Source organism: Silurus meridionalis, chromosome 27 (assembly GCF_014805685.1).
Source record: "Silurus meridionalis isolate SWU-2019-XX chromosome 27, ASM1480568v1, whole genome shotgun sequence".
Taxonomy (NCBI): domain Eukaryota; kingdom Metazoa; phylum Chordata; class Actinopteri; order Siluriformes; family Siluridae; genus Silurus; species Silurus meridionalis.
The window spans coordinates 2,841,995-2,869,847 of NC_060910.1; the positions used below are offsets into that span (position 1 = coordinate 2,841,995).

Sequence of the window (27,853 nt, forward strand, 5' to 3'; positions counted from 1 at the left end):
TTCCTTTGCCAGCGAGTCAGCACAGAGACGACATCCATAAAGCAAAGCGTCAACCGGGAGCCTGTTTACGTCATTTTCTGGTTATCAAAAAAAAATTCAGCTCTTTGAATCCATGAAGCAAAAGAAGGCTGATGTAATGGCTTTAAGAAAAGCTCCCAGGGGAGTTGAACCTCTCCCTCTTTTTTTTTCTTCTTTTGTCTCCATTGCTCCCTCTCACTTTCTTTCTTTTTTTTTTTTTTTTTAAGTTGTTGTTGTTTCCAAGCATGCATCATCTTTGCGTTGTTTATCAGAAATAGATATTCATTCATTCCAGATGTTTATCCTGATCATTTTCCTTTTTTCTTTTAAATGTAAAGTTTCTGATTTCATTTTGGGTTGTTTGAATTGGGGGTTGGGGGCAAACAAATAGCAAGAGAGGGGTGTGTCTGGAAAGGGGCGGGGCTTTTGAAAGAGAAAAGAGATGCAAAGTTTCAGGCTTGGCACCCTCAGACATGATCCTCCCTCTTTCCCAGTGCCACACAACCCCACAAAAGAGACCTGTAACTCCTCCAGCTTCTAGTCGAGTATCAAAGGCATACTTAGCTCTAGAATGAGAGCTCGTGGAGGGGAAGGGGGGTCAAGGGAATGCCCAATGCAAACGGTGCTTGGCCCCCTAAGAGTTAATCTTTTTCAAAGCCCCCCTCACTCTTTTCTTTTGTGTGAAGGAAAATTGGTATTACTGCTGTCAGACCTGATGTTCGTCTAGGGGAAGACTCGAGTGTTGTGGTTTATAGAAAAATTCTCAGAGGATCAAGGGGTTGAAACGCTCAGTTTGAGAGAGATGATTTTAATAGATGCATCGCTTCTTGAAATGACTTTGGAGGAACATGGCATAGGAATGGCTCGTATGTCACACTATAATAGTATTGTGGTATGAAAATGGTTTAAATGTCTTCAAAATCTATTCTAATTTTATTTAGCACATTTACTCTGATCTGTGAGAGAAATGGAATGAATAAAGAATTAAGTTGTCAAAGTGTCAGCTGGAATATAAAAAATGAAAAATAGAAGTAGAAAAAGTAAAAAACTCTGATTTAAATCCCTAATCAGCTGAGATTACTGTGCAGTTGTTTATTTTTTTTACTTTAAAATTTTTGTTTTAATGCCGTACCCAAGACAATTCTTTAGATTTGTATGTTTATTTAATCATATTCTTCAGCCTCCAAAAGAGTATTTGAACTATGCAAAAGTGGTAAATCCTTTTAGAATAACACGCTATGAATTCTAAAATAAAGAAAACCACAAAAACATCTAAATCAAGAATTAGAATGCACGATTGGGAGTATTTTTTTGATTTTTTTTTATAACAGATTAATTTTTCTCTATTTTATACCTGGTTGCATCGAGGTCATGTTAAAAGATGTTATTGTGGTTAAAAAATACTTATTGCCACTTAAAAGTTGATGTTTCTTGGGTTTTTTTTTTCCTGGGGTTTGGATGTTTGACCATGATAGACTAGAGCCGAGTCCGAATTTGAGCTCCATTTCAACTCAGTCTAATTGTTGATTTGGAGCTTATTGTTGATCTGACTTTCAAATATACCCAGTCAGTCCTTTTTTGGTGTGTTTATTTTTATTTAATTACATTTACATTTGCGGCATTTATCAGACACCCTTATCCAGAGCGACGTACAAAAGTGCTTTGCGTCTATTTATTTATTTATTTATTTATTTTGGTTGGTTGGTATAATTTTTTTTCCTATTGAACTCAGAGTAGAAACACAGGAGGAGGGTTTGTCAAAAATTGCACCATACTTGTGCAATTTTTGACAAACCCTCCTCCTGTGTTTCTACTTTTTCTCGTGCAAGACGAGAAGCGAATCGATATGTCTCGGCTTTTTCCTCTTCCAGCCATGGCACGAAAACAGCGATTTCCCGTTTTTTGAAGTTGTTCCAAATAGCTTCCGGCTCTCCTGCACATGGCGGCCAAGGGTCCTCCCTCAAGGAATATAACCAGAGACCTGGACCGCGCCGAGCAGCTCCCTGCCTTTCCTTGCCCTGCTCCAGGAAATAGCCTTGCTTTGTTTATTCACATTCCCATTTCCTCCAGAATATGATCAGCCCATTGAGTCGTGTAATTCCTGGAGCAAGGTTTTTTCTTTAGTTCCTCACGAAAGGTGATCGCTCGCTTATTCAAAACAAGAGGAAAAAGAATCGATAGCCTAAGGCTGGAGGTTGTGGGGGCTTCCTTGCTTCAGATTTAGTGCACCTCCATCTCGATGCAGTAACAATATCTTGCCTAGAAATTCCTGGATCATCTGACAGGGTTTGCCAAATCTTTTGTAAACACTTGCAGATGTAGACGGGAGTCGTTATGGACATGCGCTTCGATTTAAAAACTTGTCAAGATTCATCAACTTGTCATTTGTGGTGATAATTCCCCAACCCCTTATTATAGTTCCTACCTTACAAATACATCAATGAGCTTGATGAAACCAGATCCAAATAACATGAAGGCTGTCTCAATCCCGAGATTCATGTGTACTCTTGTTTTTGCTAGCCTGCTAATCCAGCTTGGAGAAAGGGATGGGGGTGCTGTATTCCTCCATAAGTTTAGTGTGATTTTTTTTTTTTTATTTATTTTTTTATTATTTGTTCCATGGCTGCAGATTCTTAAACGCTATCATTCAACCCAGGTTTATCTCTGTAACCCGAGACTGTGTGACTTCTGAGGAAGACGATAACATTTAAGCGGTTCCAGCTATGATTGGTTGAAAGGTCCTCCACCCACCGTTCATGTCTGGCGTCTGATGATGGACTTGTGATGTCTTTTGATTGACACGTAGTTTTGGCATAGAGACCAGAGTCGTTGAGATCCCTTGGTGGATAAGTGGCTGCATGACCTCGACCTGCTCTGTTTCAGCTAAGCTTTTCACAGCTGAGCCAACTGTTAGACATACGGGGGGAGGAAGGAGAAGGAGGAGGTTGAGGGCTTTCAACTCGTGCATGTGTGAGGTTGTCGGTGAACGGGTGGATATTTTGACAAGTGTTTCTCCTGGGACCTCGGATTCGGTTGGTTGTAAAAACACTGAAATTCGAGAGAGTGAATCTTCTCACAGTGTTGAATTTGGAGATTTACAGTCCTCTGGGCTTCGACAAGAACGACAGCACAGCCACACGACTGCTACATGTTTTTTTTCCACCTGTTGAACTGTGACTAAACAATGACTCGAGAAAGAAGCCGAAATAACGGCGACAAAGCGGTGTCCAAAAATATCAAATATTCCAATTTATGCTAACTCTGCTTCATTTCTCAGGCCTTAATTTGATGTTTAATGCACACTTGTCGAAATCTCAGAAATCTTTCACACAAAGATCCACGTGCCCACTGCTACATACATATATATTGTAACGTTTATGATTGTTCCATTGTTCTGTTCTGCTTTGAAGCCCTCTGACTGCCTGCAAATACTAGATACACAAATACTAAATATGTAATCATTTGCAGAGATGAAACATGCTTGAAGATGTTTCAAGTCTCAGCTTTTCTCAAAGGCATTTACTTCATTTACACTACTTGACTGGACATATTCTATATGCATTCATTAGGAAAGAATCTTTATACTTTACAGCACGGTGAAATCCTTTCTTCGCATATCTTAGCGAACGGGTCAGAGCACAGGGCGGTCAGCCATTGATACAGGTTCCCTGGAGCACAGAGGGGTTAAGGGCCTTGTTTAAGTGCCCAAGAGTCACAGCTTGACGATACCTGGGTTGGAACCCCCAATCTTCTATTCAATAACTCGGTGCCTTAGCTTCTGAGCTACCACTTCTATTAAACAAGTAGAGTAGTTGCACCTAAATGTCATTTAAGTACTGGGAAATCAGTGCTAAACTCATGTAGACTGTCGATTGAAGTCTTGAGGATGACTCCTGGAAATTGCAAGCATTTGCAAAGCAGCCATCATCAGCTGAAAGACATTAAACAGAATTGAAATAAAACTAATTTGGGAATTTGCAGCAAACAGCGACCTTTCCTTTGCAAATTTTAGCAGTCGAATAAAATCTTGGCTATTTTATCAATGAATTGTCATCACCAATGAAGCCTTTACTTCATTGCTTGTTTGTCATGGCCACGATTGCTCTTCTGACCCATTGGGGGTTTGTAGTTCCTGTTGCTCGTCCAGCAGAAGGACATTCTGTCTGATTGAGGTGATGGTGAAGAGAAGAGTGGCGGGAATAGACGGAATGGTGTTGACCTTTTTGAGCTGAAGTCCTCCCAATCATACCCGAAGGGCCTGCAGGATAACTCCACTCATACTCGGCTTTACTCAGCCTTTGTAGACGCCTGCCAAACAAGACGTAAGGCATATGCGGGAGGACAAAGTTGTTGCAGGTCAGCATGGCCGTGTGGGTGTTTGGGAAGGTCGGGGGTCAGGGGACGTAGATTTGTTTTTCCTGTGCAGAATGGATTGTTTGTAGGTATTAGTATTAAGCGTTAGACCACAATGCCTAGAGTGTAAAAGAAAATTCCTTAGATTTTAGCAATGACATTAGCCATTTTTGTCCTTCATTGCTTGCCAAGACCTGCCTTGACTACAAAATCATTTCATATTCTCAGCAAGTCCAACCTCATCTTTCACTTTTATGGTTGTAGACCATCTTTTTTAGGGCCTTTTTAGTCTATTTCCCCAGTGTGTTTTCTCATTTTGCTTTTCCTCTCCTAATATGATACTTGGTGCCTTGGTGGGCCTCAATGGCAGTCTTCATTTCGTCGTCTCTAGCTGCGGAAGCTCCGGTGTGTTTCAGTGCTTTAATCGCATTCCAGCAGGCTGAGCAGTGGCTTGTTCTGCATTCCACAACTTGGGGGTTTTCCAAAAGCCCGGCGCAGACATTTGCCTCTGCCGCAACCTTCAAAGCCTGAGCAGAACTTCAAAGCCTTCATCTAGGCTAGGTGTCAATGACTCTAGTCCGGCTCAGTTAAGATCTGGCCCCGTCCTCAAGTTTAGGAATGGTCCTAGAGAGATCCCCTGACCTGTTCATGTACTTTACTTCGGCATAAATCACGCCGTGTTTACGATCGGGTACCGGTTTTATTTTGCAGTAAGTGAGCGACGCATGCCATGTTAAAGTGCACGGCAAAGTTCTGAAGCGTTTCCCTTGGCTAGCTTTTAATCGAGCTGCAGTTGCGCTATTACAAAACAGTAGTTATGTCATGGATAATTATAGCTGAGCTCAAAAATGCTTTTGGATATACCTGATGTTCTAACCCAGGCCTGGAATTTATGTATTTTTGTAATAAAGTTACAAACTTATTTAAATTTTTTATTTTTATTTTTTTAACAAACAACTTATGATTTTATTTTTATTTTTTTAAATCACCTGTCCCTATTAACATACATGCTTATATACTGTCTGTCTGTCTGTCTGTCTGTCTCTTTATTTATTAAGGGTGTAACGGTACACAAAATTTGCACGCCTCGGTTTTTATGTCACTGTTCGGTTCTATTTCGCTACGGTTACAGGGGGAAGAAATGCAAAATACAAAATTGCTTGCGTTTTTTTTTTTTATTAACAGTTTATTATCATTTGTGAGCAACAACAATTTTAAATTTTTTTTAAACAATTTTAAATAAAAAGCTTGCTCGGTTAAATAATATACAAAATCTAATTTTATAATATTTGATAAAAAATTAAATCGTATAAATCAAATTAATGCAATACACTTTTATTGTATTGATTACATTGAGTGATCAAATAAATTGTAAAAAATAAAATTGATTAAAATGAAATAAATAGAAAATGTATTTAATAGTTTATATTTGTTAGACCCCATTTGGGTAACACAGATTTAGACAAATGTTTTTACATTAAATATAAAATTTTATATATAAATATATTTCTACTTATTTCCGCACGTTTAACAAATGTCTTTGTTCCTTCTATAATTCATTCATTTAATCCCTCAATATGTGAAATTGTCAGGATTTTTTCTTTTAAGAGAAATTTTTAAAGCTGGATATAAAATACTAAAGTATCCATTGCGCTTTGGATTCTTTAACGTTTTCATGTATGCGCAAAACAAATCTTATTTCCATTACGAGTATTTTCATAGCGTTTTTCACAACAGACAATGTCTCAAAGCAGCTTTACAGAATTTTAAGAGTTAAGAGCGAGTAGCCACAGTGACAGTGTTAACTGTAGTTTCTTTTTTATGCTCTTGGCATCGTTGTGACTGTTTTCAAGTTTAATTATATTAATAAAATGCGCACAATGCGATGTGGCGACTAAACAAACTTAAGTTCCCGAGAGAACTCAAATATAATTATATACGCACACACTTTTGCAACGGATACAAGTTGGCATGTGTCTATCATTGTTTTATACATTTTTGCATCAGCCATGGCCTCAGTGTGCACTTCCACTAAACTGTTTCTCAAGCACGTTCTCTTGGCGCCACTGATGCTACGTGACTGACTTATCACGCGCCTCGCATTGCATTAAATCACATTGTGTTGAATCAAATTGAAATCGGATCGCACTTGTAATTGGGGGGATTCCATTGTAATAAGGGGGCGATCATATTGCGTCGCATCAGTAGCTGCTTCATATGTATCTTTTTAATGTATTGTCTCGTTGGCTATGTATCGAGATGTGAATTGCATCGGCCTCAATTATGGAGATCTCTCTATCTCTCTATCTATAAAAATTGAATTACTCACACAAGAGCCAAGATGGCACAATCTCAAACAGGTGAAGTAATGGTGCATCATTCGTTTTTTTTAATTCTCATTATCTGTTTTGTACAGTAGTCAAGTTTCACTCTTTGAAGTGACTGAAAGCCGAAACGAACACCACTCTGGCCTTTTGGGAAGCGCATCGCGCCATTGATGGTTTAAATCTCCACTCGTTGCGTGCTAATCGAGTCCCCAGTGCCAAGTTCTCGCATGCCTGAAGCCATCACTTCACAGGCCCACGGCTGCATATTTGAATATTTACATGATATTAAGTGTCTGCTCCAAGCTATGCCTTCTAATACCCAAATCGCAGCGCTTGTTTGTTTGTGCGGTATCTATGGGGATGGCATGCGGCGGCGGTTTTTGTGGGAGATGCTAATAGGCGAGTTTGTAAAGCGGGGAGTGGTTCTAGTCCCATTCGAATGCCAACCATCCTGAAGTATTTCCTCGCTGTGGATGGGGTGGGGGTGGTGGTGGTGGTTTGAATCTGTCCTTGAAATGCTTCACGCTTCACACGGATCAGGCTGTGGTCTTTTTACCCATTTAGCACAGCCGCCACTCTCACGTTGCTGCTTAATGGGCTATGATGTCACCACTTGTGTGAGGCTTGAATTAATCTACCTTTTCAAGCAAATTGCAGGTTTTTTTTTTTCTCCTTTCTGGCGGGGGTACAACTTTTGCAACAGTGGTTCCATCGTTTTTTGTCGACGGGACAAAAGAGAGGAAGTCTCCTGCATTGAAAATGGGACGAGGCTCCTTTTTTCTGAGATAATATTACACTGTAAGAGCAGGCCCCACCTGCAAGGCTTCTCCAGCTGCCACTCTGAAACTCTATCTCCTCGCTCTGCTCTCTCTTCAAGGCAGCTATCCCCTTTGAAGTTATTTCCAGTGCTTGGGAAACTAGAAGACAGGCAATCGTGGGGAGAAAAAGCTCCTCCCTTTCTGTCTCCTCCTCTTTTCTCTCTTTTTGTTTCTTTCTCTCTCATTCCTGCTCAGACTTTTAAAAGGCCAAGCCCTTGAACCAAAATTGAGACGGAGTGAGAGATTGTTCCTGACATGCTAGTTCTGTGCAGAGGGGAGTGAAAAAAACTGAGACATAAAAGAAGTGTGAAAGATAAATAGACCTGGCAAGCAGAGATGTGGCAGTTGTCCCATCTGGGGTTTGTTGCACTATTCCGATAGACAAACCAGACGAGCTCTGGAGTCTCTGTGGGTATCTCATGTTTGGATAGTGGGACAGAGTTCAAACAGCACTCACCAAAAGGAAACTGGCAGTGGAGCCGATCGAGGCCTTGCCCTCGCTGTGATCTGAGGATATGTTATTGCGAGCGATGCCCTCGGTCCTCGCGAGTGAGCTAGTCCTGGAAGTATGCAGCAGCTGAAAAAAGGGGGCAAGGGTCAAAGAGAAGACATTACTCACACGCTTTTCAAAGCCAGATAATACACAAGGTTCTTTCCAGAAGGCACAGCTGATGATCGAGGCTTATCGGGTTCAGTGTATTTGCCACGAGATCTTCCTCTGCGGAAGGGCGTCCATCTTAAAATGCACAGTGCTTCGACGTTAAGTATGTCTTGACCTCTACAACCCTACAAAAGATGTGAGGGAAAAGCTCACTGCTGTGTATTTGTCTTATCTTCATTAAGGATCACAGACAGCACTGAGAAAATGGCTTCCCAAGTGGTGTACGAGAAAATGGTTAAAATCCTGATCATGCCTCAGCCACTTTTGGTTGAAAGAGCACAATTTGCTAAAGGAGACATGGGCTTACAGTACAGCAAGAACAGAAACTAATTGAATAATGCAGGGAAAGGAGTGTTTGTATAACATTTTTATCAAGGCATGTCATGAACCAAATGAAAGCTACAAACAAAACATTTTTGGGGTGGTTTTTGCTGCTAGCTATCATTACCAAAAACACATCTTGTGGGCATCAGTTTTTGACTGTAGTACAGTCTTGACATTGACAACATCATGGTTGTATAGTCTGACCAACAATGGGGTCAACCAACAACGGGTCCTTTTGCATGGCCCTTTAGCCCTCAATTGTTCTAAAGAAAATAAAAAAGAAAGGTATTTGTCACATTACACCACAGTGAAATTCTTTCTTGAAATATCCCAGTAATTTTGGGAAGCTGGGGTCAGAGAGCAGGGTCAGCCATGATGTGCACACCTGAAACACAGAGGGTCCTTGTTCATAGGCCCCAAGAGTGGCAGCTTGGCCATACCTGGCCGTGAACCCCCAACTTTCTGATCATTAACCCAAAGCCTTGAACACTGCACTTCTACCTCGCAAACTGAATTAAAACATCTATAAACTGACAAAGTCGATGTGTGGATGACTTCTGGTCTCACAGAGGTAACCTGTGCTAGTCTATATCTTCACGTTTGGTAACTGTCTGACATGTAATCTGATCAGGACATCAGTTTAAACATGTCCTCATAAACCAGCTTAATGAAAAATATAAACTTTCTAATTACAGTTTTGGAAGTCTAAGCTTCTGTAGTTTACACAGAAAACCTGATTCAGATATCAAACATCCACTACTTTTACTGTTCAGCTTGCAGTTATCTATAAAGATGTCTCTGTAGAGATGTTTAGATAAAATGGCAATGGTTGCCTAAGGGATTTTACTTTTTTTTTTTTTTTTTTTTTTTTTTTTTGAATGGGGGTTTCAATGGGAGGCCAGCAGGGACCCTGAAAAGCCCATGTGCAGCTGCTGTTCGATAGCATAGCAGTACGGCGTTGAGCTAAGTTCAGCGGAGCGCGGAGCTCTCGGGCTTATTTAAAAGTGCACGCTGAGGCCATGGCTGCTCTAAGTGGCCAAGGGCCCATGGGGCTTTCTGCTGTCTTTGATCAAGTATTCCCCTAGCTCTCCTGGCAGGACAGTTTGTTATTCCAGGAAATCCTCCTCATTCCCTTGTGGTCAAAAAGGCAGGGGTAGCTGGGTGATGGGCATTGGGTTGGAATTGGGGGAGACGCAAAGGGTATGCATGTAGAGGGGAGGGTTTGTTCAGTGTAGATGGAGGACAAAATCTAGAGAGGGGTCAGGCAGAGGGGTTTTATTACATGGCTTGGACACACTCGCTGCCTTGCTGGTGTGAATGATGTAGTCATGTATCCTCGTGAAACTGTAATTTTTTTTTTTTACGGCCTCGTCCCCGGTCTGAACGCGCATAGCTCATTTATTACCCTACTAAGCCTAACGTTTTACAAGTGTTGTGAAATTCAGCATGGCGGTGTTTAAGACATGCAGCTCTTTCCAGCGACTGCCGAGTTTCGCAGAGCGTTTGATGCATGTAAGGCTGCTTCCATGGGTCGGTTCATGTCTCGGGACTTTTGCGGTTTTGTCATTTCAGGAGTTGGCACTTGTATCTGGCAAAGTCCTGTTATTCAAAGGAAGTAGTTTGTATCAAATATCCTGTTCCCACATCTCACACACAGCTTCCTGTTTTACCACAGCACTTTAGAATTCTCCATTCCGATAGGTTCAATCGAATTAAATTAAAATGTAAACTTATTTATAGAAGGCATCATCAAGAAATCTTTAGAGGAACCAGACTCAAAAGGGGAACCTTATGCTCATATGTGTGACATCAAGGCCATGTCTACACTAATATTTTCATTTGAAAATCTGTATTTTTCTCACCATTCTTGCCTCCTGTCCACACAGAGATAGCATTTTTTAATTAATTTCATTTTTATTCGCATAGTGGACATTGTCTCAAAGCAGCTTTACAGGAATAAAGCAGTAATAAAAGAATGTATAAATTTGGTCCTTTTTAATTGTCCATGAAGTGTTTGTCCCTAAAGAGTAACGCCAGTGGCAACTACAAAAATGTAGCTTTTTGAAAACTCTCCACAGTGGCTCGATTAGAAAATCGTTGCTTTTGCGCTGCAGTATGGACCCTAAAAAAAGGATTTCTGAAATGACGACGCATAAGAGTAAGAAGTAAATAAACTTCATGCTGGAACTGGCATGGGTTGAAGCGCCTTTTGTTTCACTCACTTGCAGTACAGGGACGTGAGCGTTTTCAGATGTTTCGGTGTAAACGGACAACTTTTTGAGAAGCGTTTCCAAACAATTGTGTGGACGATATTGTTTTTATAGACGTAAACGGCGTCTTCAAAGTTATCCACGTTAGTGTGGACGTAGCCTGAAAGTGTTTTTATGAATCACTGGTCACAATTGCTTGATTTTCTGCCTTGGAGTTAGTTATGGGTTTATACAACATTGTTTTTTAAAATAAAAAGCATACAGCTGTTGATTGTGTGAAGGAAGATTTTATGAAGATGTTGAACAGTTTTTGGTCTCGAGTGTTGGTGCTTTGAAATAATCTGAGTTTTCAAAAGACATGACAAGGGTTGCTGAGAGCTTCTAGGAGAACATCTGCTTAGAGCCTCTACTGATTAGAGCTAACTTTGTTTTAGGAATGTATCTATAAAGGGATAAAAATGTTGAGCAGAAATCGTATTCCATTACTGCAGTGATGTAAAAGGAACAAAAAAGTTCTTGTTTGAGGAATATTTATTCGACTATGTTGTGCTATGTAATTAATTTTTTTAGATTCAATGAAACAAAAACAGTTCATGAGAGATTATTGGGGTGGATTATTGTGGCTGTGGTTTTAGTGCGGGGGGAAATGGATGGGGACATGTTCAATAGCGGCCCGGAGCCTGCGGCGAACTGCGCTGCTTGATTGTTGTGGCTGAAATTGATACCAGCCTCGACCTAAATGCCATTCCTGAGGCTGCTCGCTGTGTGCCCTCTGTTACTGGAACCAGGCCACTATGCACAATCTCACACCATCCACACAAGCCTGCAAAACCACCGCCAGGTTCACAAGACCGCGGTTAAACAATGCATTCGGGGAAAGCGTTTGCACTCCAGACTCAATTTGGGGAAAAAAGTGCACATGGCCTGTTTTCATTTTGTCTTGGCCTACAGACAAGTGCTTACGATATACTACAATGTTCGACCGGAAGGGGCTAACGTCGTGTCCTGCATTTTCTATTGGGTCATGGGGACAGAAAATATGCTAATGCCCTTTGGAGAAAGTATATTTAGTTGTTTAGTGGTAGCTAAGTGGGTGAGATGTTGGACCTCTGGAAGGAAGGTCGGAAGGTTGTGAATTCAAATGTAACCACCACTAAACCACTATTGGGGTTAGTCGTTTAATCGGGTCGCTATTCTTTTTATAGCTAGTCTTTCTAGTAGTAATGGTTAGGGGAAGGGTGGAAATATGGTTGTGGACACTGGGGGAGGGGCTAGCAGTGTAATGTGGTAGCTAACAATCTGTACAGTCTGCAAAAAAAATGAGATCTTAATCTGGGAAAGATCCTTTTCTAACTTGATTTACAATTTTAATTGCAACATTTGAACACAAAATTTGCTACTTTTGGAAATAGAACATTAAGCTTGGTATTATTATTATTATTATTATTATTATTATTATTATTATTTGACCTACCATACATCACAATGTTTGTACTTTAGGGGGTGACGTTTTGTCCCAGACTATATCCTGTAGTGTACGATATACTGCATCAGAAGTGGGGTTAGTAGTTTAATGTACAATTTTATTTATAGCTATTTTTTCTAGGCAGTGGCGATTGAGGGGTTGGGGAAGGGTTTGGGAAATGGAAACAAATGACTTGTTCATGCTCGATTAATAAAATATTCGATCAAAACAAATTTTTTTTGTATAAAAAAAGGAAAAAGTCTCAACCTGAAAGATTTTTTTTAAGAATCTGATTTACAGTTTCAAATACAACATTTGAACACAATATCAGCTGCTTTTAGCGAATTAAATTAATTACAAAACAAAGTTTTAATAACGGTATAAATAGAGTACATATCCTGTGACTAAAATCGTATCATGATTATTTTGGTCGTATCGTTGGGGTTGTATCCCCAGCTTTTGTGTGTAGAGTTGTGACTTTGTGTGTTGGAGTATAATTTACCTCTTTTGAAGTTTCTCATCTTTTATGGACTGTAGGACACACACACACACACACACACGCACACACACACACACACACAAACATGCACACAGGCTGCTTTGAATCTCTCTGAAACTTTGACGAGCCCCTTTCAAAGACGGCCAGCACAGCATGCCATGCCACACACCAAAAAAAGCATGGGTAGCTATTGAATTGTGTGTGTGTGTGTGTGTGTGTGTGTGTGTGTGTGTGTGTGTGTGTGTGTGTGTGTGTGTGTGCGGATATGTAACCAGGGGCGATAGTAGTGAGGGGCTGAAGTAGCTGTTGTTGGATGATCAAAGCCCCTGTGATTTGTGTTAGTCACTGAGTTGAGTGATTTTTCTGTGTGTGTCTGTGTGTGTGTCTGTGTGTGTGTGTGTGTGTGTGTGTGTGTGTGTGTGTGTGTGTTGATCCCAAACTCAAATTGGGTCACTTTCTTTGTCCGTTTAGGGTAACTTTTTCCTTGTCACATGTATTTCCTTGTGTATGGTGTGTGTGTGTGTGCGCGCGTGCTGCTCAGGCATTTGGCGGGTCTCCGTATCCGATGCTAAGCTATGTAAATGTGCACAGCTAGCTGCATTGAGAGGAACTCTGATTGATTGGTGGAGCGTTTTTGGCGGCGTTCACTGCCGACTGTGGGACTGAAAGCTCCTCTGCGGCCGTGTAAGAAGATCCACAACTGAATCCACCCCCCCAGGGTTTGGAATGAGATGGCATGCTAAACAATGAGGGACACCTCTAGCGGTGGTGGTGAAAAGAGAGAAAGAGATGGATTAGGGGGAGGGAGAGAAAGCGAGCGATTTGGTTTGAGGCAGTGGGGCATTTAGGCGCTCATGGGGCCTCCAGGGGAAGCTCACTGGGGTGTCCGTGGAGAAATGGCATCCTGTTTTTCTGATTTGATGTATTTATAAAACATTGTTATAAAAATTTGTGTATTTAGTTTTTTTAATTTTTTTAATTGATGACAATGCAGACATGCAGCATCGTGTCCACTCTCTGAGAACGATCTGATTTTGTTTATAGTTGTTGGTTCTTCAGTAACTGAAACAGTTTCGTGTTTTTTTTACACGTGTTTAATTTCTATAAACATACACAATATATGGACAAAAGTTTGTGGACACCTCGGCTATGAGCTTTTGGAACAGTTCCCCTTCCACATTCAGTCCTCATTTCCTCTTACAAAATCCTCCACTCTTCTGGGAAGACGTTCCAACAAAATAATGCCGATTAGCATGCTAGTAAAGTCAGGTGTACTATGATAAGTAGGTTTGAGGGCGGAGCTCTATAACAGGAGATCTTCCACTCTGCAGCACATATGGCTGGAACAGTGAGGTGCCTCAATACTTTTGGAATCCCCTCAGGTCCCCTACAAAAACTGGAATTTAGTATTAGAAGGAAAAGCTGTGCAACTAGTGGATACCTTTTCTTCCACATGCTTGGAGAGATCGCTGCTGCCACAACATGCTTTATATTTGTCTAAAGTTCATTTTGTTTTTGTCAAATCCACACCTGCTTTGTACAAACTTACATTATCATTTGGCGGCAATCTTATCCAGAGTGACTTGGTTATCTCAGTTATACAGCTGAGCAGTTAAGGGTTAAGGGCCTTGCTCAAGGGCCCAGCAGTGGCAGCGAGGTGGTTTGGGGATTTGAACCCATGACCCTACACTTTCCTCCAGCCAGCTTTTAAAACTGCTGCCCTGCTGGACTGATCAGAAGTCATCTTTGAGTGTGTTCTGCATAAACGTGTTGTGGGTGACCGGAGAGGGATTTCAAAAGTACTGGGACACTTGAACTTTCCGCATCTTCTTCTGCTGCTTCTACCTCTCCTTCTGTTACCAAAAAGTGTAGAAGCTTCCTTTATACCTATATCATAGGAAGAGGTGGTTGCTCAGTGGTTAAGGCACTAGACTTTTTAACCAAAGGTCATGAGTTCAAATCCCAGCCACACCAAGCTGGGCCCCTGAACGAGGCCCTTAGGCTGCTCAGTCGAATGAACGAGATGAATGTAAGTCGCTCTGGATAAGGGCGTCTGCCAAATGCCATAAAATGTAAAGCAACTCTTTTCAACAAGAGCCTGAAAAGACTCTTGTGCTCGGGTTTATAGTGTTATTGAGCAAAAGCAATCGCACGCTTGATATAGTGGTGATAAGAATTACAAAGCCGTAAAGCGGCTCGCGCCGCACCTGACCTCTTCTAGCAGTTATGTAAATAGCAAACAATCTTTGGCCCAGTTCTTTTCCACCAACATTAAGACGTTTTTATCAGCACCTGCTGCGCGGCATTTCTTTGATCAGAGCCGGTGGAGTAACTCGGGTTTACGAGCGTGGGCATCAGAGTGGAACGCTTGTGATTTCAAAGCGTGCGTTATTCAAACTGCAAGGGCTGCAATTTGAATCCTGGCCAACATGAAAGCGGGCGAATGGAAGCACTGGAATAAAAGGCTGAATACGTTTCTCGAGGAGAATTTGTTTATTTTCCCCAAACGAAGGCTTCAGCAGAACAAATGCAGGCGCCTCACTTCCCAATCATCTGAAGAAAAGTCCTTAGGCACATGTTTTTCGAACATCCCATTCCATATTCAATCCCCATTACCTTCAGAGATGTTCCATTAGATTTAGCTTGAGAAGATTTGGGTGTTAGTCAGGTACTGATGTAGGTGAGGTGAGCAGTCAGCATTCACATTCACAAGTGTTCAATATGTTTTGAGTTGTGGAGCTCTAAAGCGGGACATCTTCCACTCCAACCCATTGAATGTATATCTTCATGGAGCTGGCTTTGTGCACACGGGCAGTGGCATGCTGGAACAATTTTTGGTCTCCTAGTTCAACTCCTACTCCAACAATTTTAAAGAAGCAGCATTTATGGCTGGAAAAGTCGGGTGTCCCAATACTTTACTTTTGGCTAGATGTTGCATAATTGTAGCATCAGGTTGGACCAGGCAGGTCTGGAGAGCAGTAGGGGACAGGATCACTGGAATCTCTTTAGCATTTTTAGCAAATTTTAGACCCTGATTGGTCAGAAGGTGTTCATTAGTTGTCTAGAGCGACAGCTTTAACTGCTACAAATCCTACTCGAAACATCATTGCACCCGTTTGTCTTGAGGTGTAAAGACGCTTTGTATCGGTTGCCTTCTAAGAAGATATGTTCTTCCGTTCTCAATCGCTGCGGTAACATTAGTGCTAACGGTCACTTGCAGTTCCTGCATCCTCCAGGGTTCCACATCGCTAATCGTGAAAAGCTGTGTGGTATAAGTGGAATAAAACCCTGTACACTAGTGTTGGTGTTAAATATGTGTGTGTGTGTGTGTGTTACAGATGCATCCTCTGGGTCTGTGTAATAATAACGATGAGGAGGACCTGTATGAGTATGGCTGGGTGGGCGTGGTCAAGCTGGAGCAGCCGGAGCTCGACCCCAGCTGCCTCACCGTCCTCGGCAAGGTAACTTTTATACATTGCCTTTTAACATTTTGTCTTGCGATTTCTGTGTATAACTTCCTCAACCTCCTTATTTATCTACATTTACCACCCTTTCCTGCTTTCTTCACCCCATTGTCTGTCTCTGTCTGCCTGTCTCTCTATCTTTTTTTTTTTTTTTTTTTGTCTGTCTTTTGATTTCTCTCTGTCTCATTCCGCCTGTCTGTCTGTCTGTTGGTGTCTTTCTTTGTGTCTCTCTCCATCTCTGTCTTTCTGTCTCCGTCTGTCTCCCTTTCTCTCTCACTCTTTCTTTGTCTCTCTGTCTCTCTCTGACACTTTGTCTCTCCGTCTCTCCTTCTGATTTATGGCTCGAGCGGCTCGGCAGAACAAGGCTGAGCACTAGTTTTAAGAGCACTCGTTGGGGTGTGTAGGTGCACTAATGCTTCTCTCACTCACACACACACACTCTCTCACACTCTCTCTCACACACACACACTTAGCTTTGTGTTTAGAACTCTAGGGTTTGTTGTCGAGGCTGATCGCAAAAACACTTCATTAGAGGGAAACACTGTGTGGTCATTTTTATACAGCTTCTTTAATGAGGTGTGTGTGTGTGTGTGTGTGTGTGTGTGTGTGTGTGTGTGTGTGTATATACACTATTTATTCCCCAAGTTCCTGTCTGTGGCTGCCCCTGCTTCCTGTTACATTGGCACGTGGCTGCGTGGCCTGACCTTAACCCCACTTTAGAGAATTCAGGATTTTCCTTATCGGGTATAAAAGAGGGGGTGAGCAAAAAAAGAAAGAAGACAGGTGAGGGACACAGACAGACAGAGGATGAGAGAGAAAGAAAGAAGAAAAGTGAGAGACTGAGATGCAGGCTGAGAAAGAAAGAAAAAAAAAAAAGAAAAGGTGAGTGGGAGACGAAGACAAGTGGCCCAAGACCTTAAAATATACTTTTATGCATTGGTGTAAGTTTGTGTCTCCCACTGTGTCACTTTTTTTTTTTTTTTCTTTCTCTTTTGCTTTTTTTTCCCCCCCTTTTGATCTTTTTTGTTGTTGCTTTGTTTATGTGCACGTGAGTTTTCTTCTTTCTCTGTCAGTGTGTTTTTCATGGCGTGTCTTTCCCACTTTATCACTTTGTGTCTTTCTCATTCTGTGACTGTATGTGTGTGTGTGTGTGTGTGTGTGTGTCACTTACAACCATTCTTCAGATTAAATAAGAACTTTATTTGGACTAGTAATTCGTGTGCCCCCGAACGCCCCCACCCCACACAGACACACACACACACACACACACACCCAGGCGGAGTGTCTGATTGTGAGCGCTGATCTCTGGGGTTTCTCTTTCATGTTTGCATTCTCTTCAACCTGCTGATATCTCAGCGGATTTTCCTTCTCTTGGAGTTCAAAGGTCGTGCCACTAGAGGGTGGAGTCTCCTTAGATTGGCTCCTCAGTGGCTATAAAAATCACGTCTTTGGCGCTCGCTGAGCTCGTTGTCATGACCACTGAGAAGTCTCTTGTAACGTGTGTGTGTGTGTGTGTGTGTGTGTGTGTGTGTGTGTGTGTGAGCCGAATGATGGCGCTGTTCAATCCCCCCTTCCCCAAGTTTTATTAAACTTTCAGACTGAGACGGAGAATAAAGCAGCCCACTGAGACCGAGAAAGAGGGAGAGAGAAAGAGAGGACGGGGGATGAGGAGACCAAGAAATAAACGAGAGAGAACTAGAAAGAGAGAGGGACATGCGCACACACACACACACACACACAAAGATTGACAAAGACAGCGAGAGAGACAAAGAGATTGAGAGAAAGATTGATGAGGAGAGGGAAAGAGAAAGACTGCCAAAGAGACTGAGAGAGAGAGACAAAGAGAGGGACAAAGATTAATGAGGATGGAGGGAAAGTGAGAGAGAGAGAGAGAGAGAGAGAGAGAGATTGCCAAGGAGACACCTGGTGAAAAGAGAGACACAGAGACTGACAAGGAGACAAAAGAGAGAGACAGATTGACAAGGAGACACGAAGAGAAGGTCAGAGAGAGAAATAAATGGAGGATGAAATACTGCGAGGAAGATAGAATGAAAAATTCTAAAGATGGAGAGAGAGTAAAAGAGAGGATGGGGCTAGAGACAAAAGAATAGAGAGTCTGAGAGACAGATGGGAATAAAAAGTTACAGACAGAGAGAGAGAGAGAGAGACCCTGATGAAGGAGAGATACGGACACGATGAGGGGAGAGAGAGAGAGAGACGATTTGTGAGAGAAATGTGAACAGAGTGAAAGCCTCGAGATGAGAAATGGAGAGTAAGAAAGAGAAAACTAGAGACAGATATACAAACGGGCAGACTGGTAGAGAGGTGGATAGAAAGGCACAAGAGAGAGAGAGAGAGTTGGAGAGGGTGGCACAGAAAAAGAGAAAAAAAGAAAGAGAAGGATAATGGTCATGGAGTCTCTTTTTCTTCAAAGGCTTTGTAAAAGAAAAAATGGCGGTGATTATTTGGTGGAGGAAACAGAAATCAAAGAGCAGGAAGGTTTTGAAGTTCCTCCAGCAGCCATTTCTCAAAACCGGAGGCAAGCCTGAGACGCTCTGAGTTTAGGAGACTGCAGTGAACTGAAGGAAAAAGTAAACACAAAACAGAACGGTGACTCACACAAAGTGTCTCCTAATACACTGTTTCTGTACTCGTGTTTCCTGTGTGTAGCATCATTCCTTTACCTGATCACTGATTTGGAGTGTGTTTCTCCGAGTTGTGAGACGTGTTGTAAACGTCTCAGGGACAAGTCACAAGACGATGCAGTGTGCAGGTCTCAGGGACGAGTTGCGAGATTATATGGTGTGTACTACGGCTGAAACGATTCCTCGAGTAATTCAGATACAAAAAAGCGAATTATTTCCCTAAATGCTTTATTTAGTCCAATGAACTACACACAAAGCACAGTTTCCCCACGGACCATTTATTACTGACGCACCCCCCACTAAACTCTGAACTGCTTTGGGGTCTCACGCACAAAACAGAGCTGGAAACGTGTGGACGCCACTTTTCACACATAGGCGAGTCGCCAGAGAAGGAGGAGTGTAGGTCCCGGGGACGAGGCACGAGAGAAGGAGGAGTGTACGTCTCGGGGACGAGGCGCGAGAGAAGGAGGAGTGTACGTCTCGGGGACGAGGCGCGAGAGAAGGAGGAGTGTACGTCTCGGGGACGAGGCGCGAGAGAAGGAGGAGTGTACGTCTCGGGACGAGGCGCGAGGAGGAGGAGGTGTCGTCTCGGGACGAGGCCCGAGAGGAGGAGGAGTGTACGTCTCGGGGACGAGGCCCGAGAGGAGGAGGAGTGTACGTCTCGGGGACGAGGCCCGAGAGGAGGAGGACTGTACGTCTCGGGGACGAGGCGCGAGAGAAGGAGGAGTGTACGTCTCGGGGACGAGGCGCGAGAGAAGGAGGACTACGTCTCGGGGACGAGGCGCGAGAGAAGGAGGACTACGTCTCGGGGACGAGGCGCGAGAGAAGGAGGACTACGTCTCGGGGACGAGGCGCGAGAGAAGGAGGAGGACTACGTCTCGGGGACGAGGCGCGAGAGAAGGAGGAGGACTACGTCTCGGGGACGAGGCGCGAGAGGAGGACTACGCCCGGGACGAGGCGCGAGAGGAGGAGTGTACGTTTCTGGGACGAGTCTTGAGAGGAGGAGGACTACGTCTCTGGGACGAGTCTTGAGAGGAGGAGGACTACGTCTCTGGGACGAGTCTTGAGAGGAGGAGGACTACGTCTCTGGGACGAGTCTTGAGAGGTAGGAGGACTGTGCGTCTCGGGGACGAGGCGTGAGAGGAGGAGGAGTGTATGTTTCAGGTACGAGTCGTGAGGCGACTGTGATTGATGAGAAAGTTGAGCGGAAAAAAGTGAGAGCATGAGAAAGCAAATGAGGGAGAAAGAGAAAGTGAATGAAGGTGATAGTGAGAGAAAGAGAGGGGTTCTGTGGTGAAAGGGGATAAAAAGGGGAGTCTTGCACACACCAGGTGTGTGTGTGTGTGTGTGTGTGTGTGTGTGTGTGTCGGCTAAGTTACAGTCACACACAAAAGACGGGCGAAACAAGAAGCGAGCTCTTTTCTTTCTCTCACTTTCTCTCAGGGATGAATAAGGGGGAGAAAAGGAGAAGTGCAAATGAGAGAAACAGCTTTTTTTTTTTTCTTCTTCTCATGATTGTGTAAAGAACATCGAGGTCATTAATAAAGAAGCTCCCAGGCTGGAGGTGTTGATTACTTTTCCATCCCTGCAGCCACCACAGTAGCTCCAGTGGGTTTAGATTAATGCGCTCACACTGATCTCTGCTGTTCTCGTTTCTATGACAACGGCTTTGACACAAGCACTGGAGCTGGAGATGTTTGAGATGTTTATGGAAGGAGTCTCCAGTGACAGGGTTTAGTAATTTAGTTCCATTATTCCCTAATGAGTGACCCAGTGGTGACTATAGCAGGAAAAAACTCTGGATCATCTCAAGGTTTTTCCTCAGAAAGTCTCTAAGGAAACCTGTCCTCATCTGGGAGACACAGAATGTCGATTCATCACAGTTCCATCAGTGTCAGTTAACAACTGATCATTGATGGACACTTGGGTGCAAAACTGTTCATGGCAACTGTAGCCAACTGTTTAAATCAATTCCAGTCGCAGTTCATCTTCATGGTTCTTGAGTGGAATCATATTCAGTAACCTCATGGAACTTTCAGCTGTTCATGTGGAGAACATCCTCAGCTGCAGCAAGTGGTTTCCTTTTGAAGAGAACGCCATCCAGAAGTCCATCTATCTATCTATCGATCCATCATTCTATCTCTTGTTCTATCATTTTGTAGTATCTATCTTTCTATGGTGTCTCTGTCTATCTATCTATTTATTGGTCTCTTCTACCTTTTGTTTTATCTGTCTGTTGATCTATCGTTCTATAGTATTTTTCGTTCTATGTCTACCTGGCTATCGTTCTATAGTATCTGTCCGTATTTTTTATTATTTCTTGGTGGGGTGATCTATAGTTTTGTCTGTCTGTCTGTCTGTCTGTCTGTCTGTCTGTCTGTATGTTAATTTATTTATTGGTAATCATTACCCAGAAAGTTTTATATTGGCACCTGTCTGGTTGTTTTTTTTTTCTTCCTGAATTGTTTTATCCCCCTTTTCACTCGCTTCCTCCACCGTACTGAGAAGCAGGGGTTGTTAATCTCGTGTGTGTGTGTGTGTGTGTGTGTGTGTGTGTGTGTGTGTGTGTGTGTGTGTGTGTGTGTGAGAGAGAGAGAGAGAGAGACCGAGACCTGCAAAACTCGGGCATAGTTTAAACCTGCCGCTCTGTTTGTCCAGGGAGAAATGCAGCGCTCTTCAATGCAGAAGATCCCATTACAAAGAACACACACACATGTACAAAATATAGTTTGACATAATCACACAGAGAGAGAAACACACACAAACGCAAACACACACTGTGCCACTTCAAGGGAAGACTAGATTAGAGAGGTATGAAGGCGGAGTGTACGTGCCCCTTTAATTATCCTCCGTCTGCATTCAGGACGAGACACTCCTCTTTTTTCCCCTTTTTTTTTCCTCACTCCAAACTCACACAGTGTGTTTTCTTCCTCTGTGGGAGATTCTTTTAGGATTTTATTTTTAAAAATTAAAGGAGCTGTGTGTTTGGATTAATGAGGCAGTGGAAGGTTTTTTTTTTTTTTTTGCGCTTTGTGTGTTCAGGCGTCTGAAAGAATTAGTGCAGCCAGTGATTGCGAATCTGTGTGTGTGTGTGTGTGTGTGTGTATGTGTGTGTTGGCTTGATTGAGCTCTTGATTTGCTGTTGATGGGTTTGTGCAGTGTGTAGCTGTGTGTTGTGTCTGGTGTGTGTTTAAACGTACGGATTTTAGGGAGGTGAGGAATTGTGTTTGAGAGTGTGTTTGTGTTTTTGTCAAGTATGTAGTTGTGGGGTTTGTGTGTAATGGGTTTTGTTTGGATGGACAAATGTGGGGTTGCTGTATTTGGTTGTGTTTGGATGGATAGATGTGGGTTGGTGTATTGGGTTGTGTTTGGATTGATGGATGTGGGTTGGTGTATTGGATTGGGTTGTGTTTGGATGGATAGATGTGGGGTTGGGTTTGGATGGATAGATGGGGTTTGGGTTTGGATGGAGATGAGGTTGGTGTGTTGGGTTGATTTGTGTTTCTGGGTGAGGGGTGGTTTGCTTGGTTAATTTGTTGTATTTGGTTGCCAGGTATCTGGAGGTGTGAGTTTGGTTTATTTTATATAGGGGTGTGATTGGGGTCTTTGAAGTTGGTTTGTGTAAGGGTGTGGGGTTGTTTGGTTGCCATGTATCTGGGTGAGTGAGAGGTTTGTGTGTTTGGTTGCAGTGTGTGGGGTTGGTGTGTTTGGAAATGATTGAGCAGTTGTGCTTGGTTGCGGTGTGTAGGGGTTGTGTTTGGTTTCAGTGTGTCTGGAGGTTGGTAGGGTCAATGTATTTGTTTGGTTTGGTGTGTTTGGATGTTTGGGTTAGTGTGAGGTTGGTGTTTGTGGTGTGGATGGATGTGTATGAGGTTGGGGTGAGTTTGGAGGATTGATTGGTTGAATGGCGAATGGTTGTGAGTGACGTTGAAAACCAACAGTTACACAATCACGTGGGCTGTGTGTGTGTGTGTGTATGATGGATTTGTAAGAAGGTGCTGTTTGCCAGTGTGGTTTGGAATTATAGATAGTAATCTGGAGTTTATCACCTGAGATGTGGGTGTGGCGGTTTTGATGGTGTATACTTCTGATATTGTTCAGGTATTCGTGTATGTGTGTGACATTTTTGTCATGATGAGGATATGGTGCTGGTTTAATTTGCTTATTTAAGCTTCATCACAATTTTACAATTAGTTTTTATCCTGAGGTAAAAATTAGGTTACAAAAAAAGGTTAGCATTTTTATTTCTCAATAATTGAGCGACTGTAAGAACTGAATAGAAATTTTATTTATTTTATTATTATCACTGGAGTAAATTATAAAATGGTACTTTACATGTATTGAGTAGATCGTCAAGTTTGCTAGCTAGACTAAAATACACGATTAAATATAGCTATATGAATGTGTGCTAGTTCCTTCAATAGCATGAATTCACACTTCTCTGTGGACACTTTGTTTGAAAACTTGATAATTGGCTTGAGTGGGAGACTTTGTGTGACCTTTTTAACCAGCAGAATTGTTTAGTTATCCTTGTAGATGATGATGGCAGCAGTGGGGACGCCACCGCTGACCAAAGGAGCGGAAATTGAATTAGTGGCTCAGTCTCAATCCTTGGGGTTTTAGTAGGCTTCTGATTACAGGCTCCTTTTTTAGCTGATTGAATGTAAGGGAGATAATGAAGGGGACGCGACGGACGTCTGAGGAATCTACAGGAAGTGAACACGCTGTACTGGGAGCCAGTGTGAGGAAATTACACAGATTTTCAAATAAGTACTCAGTCCCTGTATTGAAAGTTACCACAGCTAGTTATCTAGCTAACTTTTGATATCTATATGTTATTACTTTGGAATTACTAAGCCCTGGGCGCTTAATGGTTAAGATGTTGGACTTCTGATTGGAAGGTCATGAGTTCAAATCCCTTGAGCAAGACCCTTAACCCTCAGCTGCTCAGGTGTATAACTGGGATAAGGGAGTTTAACGAATGCTGCAAATGTAATGAAATAAGGTTTGTTGGGTAGCTATAAAAAAAATATTGTACATTTTTTTTAAATTTAATTATTTAACTTATGGATACAAATGTCTTGGTTGTTTATTTACAATATAATATTGTTTAGACTAAGGGATTTTGTTTGACACAGAATATCAGTGTTTTGCTAATTAGACTGGCGTATTTACTTGGGTATGATGTTCATCAAAAGAGCTTCCTGAATTCCAGACAGAACAACAAACACACTTTAGAAGTGAAAGATGAAATAATGCTGTTGCTAAGCACAAACTAGCAGGCTAATGATTTGCTTCGTCAGCATGTCCTTTGAACTGAACAATGTAAAGATGTAGCAATGACAGAAAGGAGTCAAAACTATCCGGAATATCAAAGTTTTTCTCAGAAATATAAAAATAATTGTTAGGAAAATTCCAAGAAGGGGCGAAAAGGTTTCTGGAAAAATACCAAATGTCGCTGGAAATATGCGAAAATTTCTATATAAGATATTATGATTATTATATATATTCTATATATGCTTTTCAAAATGTATGTTAGGACCATTATGTCAGTGATGGTTATGATAATTTTTGAAGCTATAAATGTTTATGACCGTAAGAAACAGTCAGTCACCTTATCCAAAAAAGTCGTATTTCCTGCTGACTCGTGGAAATATCTGCTCGGACTGGAAGGAAACACTGATTGGACATCAAACGTGTTGCAGCTTTCATGTCAAAACCATTTTCCAAAAAAACAATCCTGTTGTGGTGCTAATCAGTGCTGCCTGTTTTTGGAAACAAATGAAACAAATTCCTAAGAAATATATATATTTTAATATGTAGTAAAACTGAAATTGGATCTGATTTTCAGTGGAAATGAATTTTATGCTTTTATTTTAAAATTGAATAAATATTTCATTAGTTTCCCCATATTTTTGACTAATATTTGTAAGTTTTGACGTCTCTGAATAAAATTGCAACCCAAAATGGCTGCCGTCAAACTCTTTCTCTCTGTTTTGTTGTCTTTAGTATTGATTTTGTTGCTTTTTGTGAGCTTGGAAACATTGGAAAATTTTGTCTATATGAAGGGTTAGTTTTATTTAGGATCATTTGTCCACGATGTTTATGATCATTATGACCTCATTTCGCACTTGCAGACGTTTGTTATATGACCGTAGCAATCAGACAGGGTACCTTAATTAGTTTTGTTTACGTATTAAAGGGGACAAATAGCCTACATTTTTAGTTTCTTCAATGTGAAGAAAAGCCGTATTTAATTACTTGGTCCTACTTTGATGTTAAAGGGGAGTTGAAGTCTTTAAAACTTTTTTTTCTTTTCTTCGTGCCTATACCTCATTTTTGTGTAATTTTACATTGTTTTTTGACAATGATTGAATTAAGCACAAGCATTGTTAGTTGTGAAAACACAGTTGTTGCCGACTGAGAAATGTGTGACTGCTTATTCCTGGAAATGCTCATTTACCTGGCGAGCTACAGTAGGTGTTAATAAGTGATTATGAAGGTGTAGTGAGTGTCGACCTGACACAGCGCTACTGCACTATATATATTTCATATTCTACATTCCTTTCCATGTGATATAGTTTTTTTTTATATACAGTCGTCCCCCGTCTTTCGCGGTAGTTAAGTGCCAAAACCGACCATGGAAAGTCGAATTTCTGCAATAAAAAGACGCCACCCCAAAATTCTTTTTTTTCTTACTTTCTTTCTTTCTTATTATTATTATTATTATTATTATTATGTTTATTTTTGTATAGCGCCTTTTAAAAGTAGCATCTCAAAGCACTTTCCAAGCATTAAAGAGAAAAATTACAATTAAAGATGAGAGAGAGGGGGAAAGAAAATACAATAAATAAGAATAATAAGAATAAAAAGAAAAAATATATTAATATATATATAATAGCACTAAAATTCATAAGAAAAATGAAAATGAGAAAAATAAAATAAAATAAAAAAAAGAAAAATAAACGAAAAAAGAAAAATAAACATTACAGAATAATTAAATCACTAAAATAAGTGCGTTTTAAGAGCTGATTTAAAAACAGTGAAAGGCTCGGACTGTCTAATCTTAAGAGAGAATTCCACCACTTTGGTGCAATTGAGGAAAAAGTAAACTAAAAGACCGGAATCGGGGGAAACGGAGATCTCGCCTCAGTGTGTAGGCAGTTAAAAGTTGCGTCAGATAATGAGGTGCCGTACCAAGTAGGGCCTTTATAGGCCTTTTATTATTAGACCTGGCATTCAGCCATAAATCATCCTCCTACTCTCCTTAAACACACACTGAAAACATCTGCAAGAATATAGAGAGATGAGTTTTGTATAAATTTATAGAAAGATCACATTTATAGTGAGTACTGTAGAACAGCACTGTAGCCTATGCGTAGTTTCTCTGCTTGTTTATTGGTTGAAGTGTCCTATGAGGTAAAAAAGGGGCTGAGTTAAAGATACATGTCACTGGATTCTTTATTTTCATTGGCTAAATCTGGTGATCTCATGTCTTCAACTCCGCCCTTTTTTTTTGTTACTACAACCAATAAATAAGCTGAAATGTGCGGTTTCCTTTAACACTACTCGTTTCTTATAATGAACTAAAATCGGGACCATTCGCAAAACAAAACAGTTATGTGCCGGATTGAAAATCGCGATAAAGTGGCGACTACAGGGGCGACTGTATATTCTATTTCTATTTACATGTACGTTCTTCGGTATCGGACAATCGTAAATTCACTACGTGACACTCGTACTGTGTATGAATGTCCATGTAACAAATAAAATTACATTTATTTTAAATTAAATACTCTGTCAATGTTTCACTCAAATATTCCGCCATGTTGGGAAAAATTCGATAGAATCTTGTGCACAAATGCGTTATATAACCTAAAGTTTGTGGACTCCTAAGCATAGGATTATGTTCTGTTTGAAAATCTAATTCCACTCTTCTGGGAAGAAGTTCCACTAGACCCTGGAGTGTGCTTGTGAAGATTTGTGGAGATACCTTCAGCCACAAGGGTGTTATTAAAGTCAGGTACTGATGTAGGTGAGATGATGAGGCCTCATTGTTCACATTCATTATTCAGTCAGGTTGTGGTCAGAGCTCTTTAGAAGGAGATCTTCCACTCCAACCCATGTGAAGCAGATCTTCATAGAGCTGGCTTTGTGCACAGGGGTATTGTCATGCTGGAAGTTTGAGACCCCTAATTTTTCATGCTACCACATCTAAAGACATCCTGTACAATTGCATGACTCCGAATTTTGTGCCAACACTTTGGAAAAGAAGCACATATGATTACTTCCCGAATCCCCGTTCCGAAGTGTCCCAGTGTGACACGGATCCTCGCCGAGGCCCCCGAATCTCTCTCACGTTAATTCCGCACTACTTAGCGAAGACCGTGCACCTTCCTGCACAAACACAACAAGGAATGCTTTCGGAATGCCGTGTTTATAATGTCTTTATTCCTGTGCGATCGAGAATCGAAATGAAAAAGATGCCCGGATTTTCATTTCCTTCATTATTTCAGTTTTCTCTCTCTCTCTCACACACACACACACACACACACACACACACACACACACACACACACACACACACAACTTTGGGTCAAACTCCAATGTACACAAACAACTTAATAGTTAATACATGGATCAATATATTACTGATGACTTGTGTTCACTATTTGGCAAAAGTATTGGGACACCTGACTTTTCCCACACTTTTCTGACTGGTTCGTCTCTAAACAGTCGAACACACAATTGGTATAAAATTAAGGCTTCACTTGAATTGGGAGACACACCAAACCTGTTCCAGCATGAAGATGCCTCTGTGCACAAAGCCTGGTCCATGAAGATATGCTTTACATGGGTTAAAGTTGATCTCCTGCTATTGAGCTATTGAACAGGATGAATGTGAACGCTGACTGCACCCCAGGCCTCCTCACTTCACCTTCATCAGTACCTGATTTACTAACATTCTTTTTGCTTAATGAATCTCCACAAAATCTATTGGAGCATCTTCCCAGAAGAGTGGAGCTTATTATAAGAGCAAATGGAGACTAAATGTGGAATGGGATGTTC

General features: G+C 41.5%; 1 protein-coding gene across 1 annotated transcript in view; it reads left to right on the forward strand.

The window, feature by feature from the left end:
* znrf3 (zinc and ring finger 3) overlaps positions 1-27,853 on the forward strand; it is a 63,934-nt gene that overhangs the window by 24,273 nt on the left and 11,808 nt on the right. The window contains exon 2 of the mRNA XM_046841861.1: positions 16,014-16,136. Coding sequence (XP_046697817.1) covers positions 16,014-16,136 — 123 coding nt within the window. The remainder of the gene's footprint in view (positions 1-16,013; positions 16,137-27,853) is intronic.